The 7,845-nt window shown below is 28.9% G+C and overlaps 1 protein-coding gene across 2 annotated transcripts; it reads left to right on the top strand.

Annotated features, from left to right (window-relative positions):
* The first annotated feature begins 952 nt into the window (after nucleotides 1–952).
* Nucleotides 953–5,417, top strand: LOC114407491 (mannan endo-1,4-beta-mannosidase 4-like). Of its 2 annotated transcripts, none has more exons than XM_028370605.1 (6): nucleotides 953–1,056; nucleotides 1,791–2,163; nucleotides 2,627–2,821; nucleotides 3,618–3,740; nucleotides 4,148–4,353; nucleotides 4,459–5,417. In XM_028370605.1, the coding sequence occupies exons 2-6, from the start codon at nucleotides 1,804–1,806 to the stop codon at nucleotides 4,805–4,807; spliced, it is 1,233 nt and encodes a 410-aa protein (XP_028226406.1). In that variant the 5' UTR covers nucleotides 953–1,056; nucleotides 1,791–1,803; the 3' UTR covers nucleotides 4,808–5,417. The 2 variants fall into 2 exon arrangements, with proteins under 2 accessions (XP_028226406.1, XP_028226407.1); XM_028370606.1 differs by having other exon boundaries at nucleotides 959–974; nucleotides 4,459–4,807.
* The last annotated feature ends 2,428 nt before the right edge of the window (nucleotides 5,418–7,845 follow it).

The raw sequence follows: 7,845 nt of genomic DNA on the forward strand, positions 1-7,845 counted from the left end.
ATAAAGGCTACATTATTTAGTTGGTGTCTGAATTATTTGGGATTTTTTTAAGTAGAACTTTAAATTAATTATTTTTTAATTGGGTACTTCAATAGGTAAAATTTGAAAAATATTAATTTTTCTCTCATATGTTTTTTTATTAATTTAAACACAGTAAAATAAAACATTTTTATTATCTCTTAGTTGTAATCCCACCAAACGGTTCTCTAAGGTGACTAATAGATTTACTAATTTTCTTTTTCTATCTTCTCAAACATATTCAAAAGATATTAGAATTTATTGTTGTTTCATCTTTTTCCTTAATCTTATCAGAAAATACAAGAAAATCATCCATAAAATGACAAATTGTAATTTTTGAAACTTTTTAACTGTCAAAAATTATTTATTTCATTTTTTGGGATTTAAAGCCGTCCACAAATTATTTAATTCATTTTTAATCTAGCTAATTACATGTGTATTCTTTGTTAGTCATGTGAGAATCATCTAATGAAATTAGAGAGGATTAACAAAAATATATTTTATTTCCAAAAAGAAAAAAGATTTTTTGAAATCCAATACTAATTGACACTTTGTGAGAAAAATATAGATATAATAGAAAATATGATTTGGTAAAAAAGAGAAAGTTAAAGGAAAAATAAAATATAAACTAGATGTTTAAAATTTGTGTGTGTCAACAATCAGAACTCATACGAAATATTTTATAAAAACTAAATTAATATTTTTTAAATTTTACTCGACCCAAACATATTTTACACAGAATGTTTTAACTTAAATTTGAATATTTTTTTTTTACCCAAAGAAAAACTTAAAGCTTTTAAATAATGACATATACCTAATTTTTAAAACTGTTGCGATGCATATCTCAATTCTTAAGTACTAGTATTGCTCTTATACGGGTGCATCTTTATGACTATATAAAGCCTCAAAGAATCAGACATTTCCCACAAACTCTTCCCCTTCCCCTTCCCAATAAAGTATATTCTCTTCTCTGCCGTCCAAGCTAGTCGTTCTCTCTGTCTCGTTTATATTTTTTGGTTTATTATATTCTTCTGTTTGGTACGACACTCTCGTTAGTTACTTTTCAATTTTATCGATCATACGGGGGAAATCGGCGGTCACTGTTTTTAGTGAATTGCACTGTCACTATTTTAATTAATTTGTTGTTATTTACACATCACATCTTTATAACAAATTATACATGAGATAGAAAATGAAGAAAAAGTTTTTATTTTTTATTTTTTTTATAAATAAGATAGGCACAGGTGACAACACAAGTTGGTCTGATGTATCATGATATATATATATATTGGTCCCGGTAAAGAAAAAGGGAAATTTTTATTTGGGTTTTTAAAATGAGAGTAAGTCCGATGAAAGTTCCCCTTTTTTTTTGGACTTTGCTTGTTAAGCCCAAATGACCATAATTAGATAAAGTTAAAAAGGTACAGGTTTGTTTTCAAACCAAAATTTAAAATTTAAACCTTATATTGGCTTTGTCACCTTTAAAGATAGGTAGTGCATTGCGTAATGATATTACTCTTTTAATTAGTTGATTAAAACATCGATCATTACCATATTATACTGCCATGCATAGCTACCGTATTTAAAATTTAAACCTCATATTTCATCAAACGGTTCGTCTTTGTCACCTTTAGAGAAAGGTAGTGCGATAGAGAGAGAAAATATGTAAAAAATTATTGTACAATGGCAATACTATTATTTATAATTAGTTGCTATAAATAGAAGGTATCATTGGTAGTATTTGGTTGTGATATATTTTACGTTGTTCTCAGCACGAAGCACACTATGGGTTGGAAAGGAGGTCTCAAAAACGTGGTCACCATGTTTACTTTCATGGTGGCCTTGGTTGTTGTTCAACATGTGAAGTGTGGGGACTCAGCTCGCATGTTACTTCAGCACGGTGGCTTCGTTCAACGAAGTGGCACCAACTTCGTTCTGAGTAACAGGCATTTCTACTTCAACGGATTCAACGCGTACTGGTTAATGTACATGGCATCTGACCCAGCCACAAGGCCCAAGGTCACTGCCGTTTTGCAACAAGCTTCTAGCCATGGCTTAACTGTTGCTAGAACTTGGGCTTTCAGTGATGGAGGTTATAGAGCCCTTCAGGTTTCTCCTGGTTCCTACGACGAGAAAGTATTCAGGGTACGTACTGCATCTTCAATTAATAATATTCTTTTTAATACAATCATGTCAAAGTTTTTTTTTTCTTAAATATAAACTCAATATGGTTATTGAGATAAGTTATAAACTAATGATACTCTGTACCAATGTTACATGATAAAAAAAACCCTCCATGGTTACTGTTTTTCTAGAAAAATTATTACGTAATTAAATATTATATATCATGATGTTATTAAATCTCTACATGATACATAATTGAATTTTATTAATTTTTTAATATACATTAAAAAAATTATTATGTATCACGTAAAGATCAGTCATAATCATCGGCATTTAAAACTGTAAAAGTCCTTAGTAATGTAACAATTTATCGTAATTGAGCATCGAATAGCATGAGAATATATTTGCTATTTATTAGTTCTACTTTACATGCTACGTACGTGGTTTTTTATTGATTGGTGATGAGCTGTGCATGTATGCGTAGGGATTGGACTTTGTAGTATCAGAAGCGGGAAAATATGGGGTGCGTTTGATACTGAGCTTGGTGAACAACTGGAAAGATTTTGGTGGCAAAAATCAGTACGTACAGTGGGTGAAGGAACATGGACAGTACGTGAACAGTGAAGATGATTTCTTTTCACATCCTATTGCTAAGCAACATTACAAAAACCATATTAAGGTGAGCCAATGCTTCAAGCATACATGCACGACCATAGGCAAAACAATGACTTCTTGTGGGTTACCTATGTTTGCGTGTAGTGTATGCCGTTGCAAGATGACACTTTATTACCTTTTTTATTATTAAAAATAAATTTTATCAATCATATCATTAAATTTTATGTTCTCATCAATTAACTCCACAAAAATTTACAAATTAAAAAAAAATATTTGATACTTTATCACCTCATTATATTTTAATGTATGATATATTGTTTACAGTATAAGGAAATAGTTATTATTCATTTACATTTTAATTTATAAATATTTAAATATTATACATACATATATTATCCCGATCATATTAAATTATTCAACTGTTATATTAATAAAATTTATTTTTGATAAAAAAAGTGTTATCTTACAAAAATTTAACATGATTTCTATTAGTCGATAATCTCTGTTTTACATCCACGCTCAAATTATTGCGTCCGAATTGGATCGATCAAATATTAATTGTGCTATAATAATAAAATAGATATTAATGAAACGTCAGTTCTAGAAATATGCTATATGTATTTTCGATTTATATATTCAAGTAAAGATACTTTGACCTTCACTTCAAAAAATATTTTAATTGACCTCAAAATATTAAATTTTTGTATAAAACAAGATTCCCCTGAATAATAGTATAACAAGAGGTCTATTATTAAGGCAATTGTCCCGATCATAAATTTTCATTATTACAACATCGATATTATTTCCTTGATCAAAATTAATTATCAACCTTTTAATTTGTGAACTTTGAGCATATGCAGGCTGTGTTGACAAGAAAAAACACAATAACTGGGGTGGCATATAAGGACGATCCTGCCATATTTGCGTGGGAACTTATCAATGAACCCCGTTCCCAACACGACAACTCCGGAAAAGTTATTCAGGTCCTTTCTCTCATACTATATACTAGCAGCTCCTATTAGTTTAGATATTTACTACCAAACATTATATGCATAACTGGCCTCACACGCAACACACATATATGTGATTGTTTTGGGCTTTCTTTCTTGTTAAATTGACAGCATTGCATATACAATTACCCTTGTGATCAATATTATTCCTTTCCTCGAATTTAAGATTCCCAAATGAAATAGGCCACCCAATTTTAGAAGAGCCAAATACAATATTATCGCTGAGATGTGGACATTGATTAATTGTTTGTGAGAAATATATAATATAATATATAAAAATAATAATTAAACTTGGTCGTTTATTTTCCAAAATATAGATATAGATAATTAGATACAAATCATAATATTATTATTAATGTATGTATCTTTTCTTTTTTCAGCAATGGGTGATTGAGATGGCTGCCTACGTCAAATCCATCGACAACAATCATTTGTTAGAAATAGGACTCGAAGGGTTCTATGGTGAAACAATGCCAGAGAAAAAACAATTCAATCCTGGGTACCAACTTATTGGCACTGATTTCATTTCTAACAACCTAGTTCACCAAGTTGATTTTGCTACCATGCATCTCTACCCTGAACAATGGTACCATATTATACACAATTATTTTCACTTAATTATAAGTAATAAGTAAAGTATATTCTAAGGAAGTTAAATTATTAATTATATGGCATGCATGCATGGGTACAGGTTGCCAGGCTCAAACGAAGCTGCTCAGGTTGCATTTGTTGACAAATGGTTACAAACACACATTCAAGATGCCAAAAATGTTCTGGGGAAGCCTATTGTTGTTGGTGAGTTTGGCAAGTCTTCGAAGTCATATAGTGTGGTTGAAAGGGACAATTACCTGAGCAAAATGTATAATGCCATATACAGTAGTGCTAGTAGTGGGGGACCCTGTGCTGGTGGGCTTTTTTGGCAGCTCATGGCTAAAGGAATGGATGGTTTACGTGATGGTTATGAAGTCATCTTTGAGGAGAGTCCTTCAACTACCAGAATTATAGATCAACAATCCCACAAAATGTCAAGTATTGCTTAGTAGATAAGCATTAATTTCGCCTACCTCATGTAAATATACATGTAACAAACTTATTTTGTTGCTTATATATTCCCCAAAACAAGCACTATATATTCATAGGAAAATACAGCGTGTTGTGAACAAATTAATCAAATGTAATATATATATATATATATATATTAACTCAATACATGATCAGGCAAAAAAGCAAAAAAGTGGTTGCAACTTGCAAGTGGGTGATAACACTGCATTATACCACAAATGCATAGGAGCAATAATTTTGGTCTGGAAATAAATGGGAGATATATGGAGAGTGAATCCAGAAGATATCAAGGGAAGGTGTCTGATGCTTTTTACTGAAAAAGTTTTTAGGAGGAAGATGATGTTGTTAAGGACTGCGATGGTTCCAAAAGTCCTAGACGGAATTTTATTCCATAGAAAAATGTTGAAGTAATAATACTTTGAACTATAATGAAACTCAAAATTATATTTATTTAAGCTTTACACTTTTATTTTTAACTTCTCTAAGTTTTCTGCGTGTACTTTAACTTTATCTTATTTATATTTTCCTATCATTGTAATCTTGTCAAAATGAGCAAATGCAACATATATTACAACATTTGCACGTTCAGTTTATTATGTCAGTTTCTAGTCCATTGACTATCACAATTATGATTATCAAACTCTCAAGTTAACTCTTTAATTCTTACAAGTTTATGAGTCTATTTATTCTCTATGAGTTGACTCGTGTGTAAATTCTTTTTTTAGTAGACTCTGGGTAGATTCGATAAACTCTAAATAAATTTGGTAGACTCTTGAGTTTACCATCAAGTCAATGAGTCAACAAGTTAAAAAAATTAAATCAAAACGTAAATTATTTTTTGTCTGTTTAGTGTTCAACATACCTCCATTTAGTATGTTGTTCCTGAATCGAAAAATTCTCACCTTTAATAATATCAAACCCTTGTTCTCTAATAACATCTACAAGTTATTATCTAGTATTGATGCAATACTAGACTTGATTATTTAAGTATTATGAAATTTATGATTTACTATTTTGTTTTATTATATTGCTGAAATGTTTAATTGATATATTATTTATAAATATTTTGTTATTATTTTTATATGAATTGGACTCTTACGAGTCTACTAGTTGAGTCTATGAGTCAAATTTATAAAATTCTCACATGTTTACATAAACTCTCACATTTGATAACTTTTAACACAGTGGATGGAACCAAGCACCGTAATGGTGATGCTTAGGTTGATTGTGCTCATGACATGCCAAATGACCATTAACTCCTGATTAATGTTTATTTTAGTTTAATTATGTCATGTTAGTTATGAATTTAAACTTTATTAAACTTTAATATTGCATTTTATTAAATTTTGAAAACTTTAGATTTGCACTTTATCAATCTTTAAATTAAAACTTTGTTATTAGATATATTTACACATTATGAATATTCACTTTTATTTATAAGTTTCATTATAGACTTTAATTAAGAATTATATTTATAGTCGATAATTATTAAGCAAGTTAAAATGTGATAAATGAAAAAATAAAAAAATACAGCATTTTTTGTTTAGCAACCAAATCTGTGAACGATATATTTTATTTTAAAATTTATTACTAAATAGTGATCGATGTATTTTTAATTTATTTTATATTTAAAAATTAAATATTTAATAGTGACCAAATTGCATTTTAAATTTATTTAATATCAAAAATTAAATATTTATTAGTGACTGAATTAGCAACTGAACTACATTTTTAATTTAATTTACATTAAAAAATTTATTATTAAATAGAGAGCGAATTAGCGACCGAATATATTTATTTCTAATTTAATTTAAAAATTAATTATTCAATAGCAACCGAATTAGAGATTGAATTTTGTTATAATTATTTTATATTTAAAATTTAATTATTTGTTAGTGACCAAATTTTATTATATAATTATTTTATATTTAAAACAGCAACCAAATAATCAAATTTTATGTACCGGCGATCGAATATATCAGTTGCTAAATAAAGAGAATTCGGTCACTATTTCGATCGCTGACGATAGTAGTGATCAAATGTTTTGGTCGTTAATTCATTTTCTTTATAGTGTATCATAAAGGATGATAGTGTGTTGAATTTTTGCATGATTTTTGTGTCAAAGAGAATATCGTGAAAAAGACAAATGCACCATGTGGTGTTAATTTCAAAGGTGGATAGTCTAGTAAAAGTTGAAGATTATATAAAAATAACATTAGATAGTTTTGAAACACCACATTCATGTTCATGATCCAATTTAATTTCATTGTAATATTCATTTAATTTTTCCATTTAAAAAAATAACACTTAATTATATGTCATACGAAGATAATTGGGACAATAATTGTTCAATAGTAGTTAATAATTTATGTATAAATATACCTCATCCATCGGATTGGAAGTACGTACAAAATATTGTAAAAAAAATTATAAATGGACTTTGTAAAGTGATTAGACATGGTGGTGAAATGAATCAAATTGCATTTATTGAGGTAGGCACGTGATGGATATGGTTTCCGCTAAAAAAGTAATCTTGATGCAAGAGTGGCAAGAAAACCTTTTGAAATGTTAAAGGAGGATTTTTAGACATATAACTTAGTCAAGCAAGATTTTCTAATGCAAATGATGAAGAAAATGTACTTTTATGATAAATGAAATGGATCCATTTATACAGTATGCTTGGGTTTCTGTTTTGGTAAATGGAAGTCTCTTCCAAATTAAAGGTGGAGAAAAAGGTCTTCACAAGTTAATTGAAAATGCAAAGGAGATGAATATGTGGTGGGGAGATTGAAAATATTGAGTCATTGTATCCACAACATGCAAATGCACCATTCTGTTTTGTGATGCAACCAAATAAAATATTAAAGCAATAAAAGGAGCAAATTGTTGCTTTAGTTCTTGAATTTAGAAGGCATTGTCACATTAACACTTGACACGCTGAAAAAATATCAAATAAATTTTTGAAAGTGTAAATCGACAATCACATTAGTAAAAAAAAGTGTGATTTAAGTGATAT

Source organism: Glycine soja, chromosome 3, assembly GCF_004193775.1.
Source record: "Glycine soja cultivar W05 chromosome 3, ASM419377v2, whole genome shotgun sequence".
Lineage (NCBI taxonomy): Eukaryota > Viridiplantae > Streptophyta > Magnoliopsida > Fabales > Fabaceae > Glycine > Glycine soja.

What these genes read in the sequence shown, in the direction of transcription:
- LOC114407491 (XM_028370605.1), top strand. Translation starts at nt 1,804, where the DNA reads ATGGGTTGGAAAGGAGGTCTCAAAAACGTGGTCACCATGTTTACTTTC. An exon ending in ACGACGAGAAAGTATTCAGG is followed by an intron (nt 2,164 to 2,626) that starts GTACGTACTGCA and finishes ATGTATGCGTAG; the next exon opens with GGATTGGACTTTGTAGTATC. An exon ending in CATCTCTACCCTGAACAATG is followed by an intron (nt 4,354 to 4,458) that starts GTACCATATTAT and finishes GCATGGGTACAG; the next exon opens with GTTGCCAGGCTCAAACGAAG.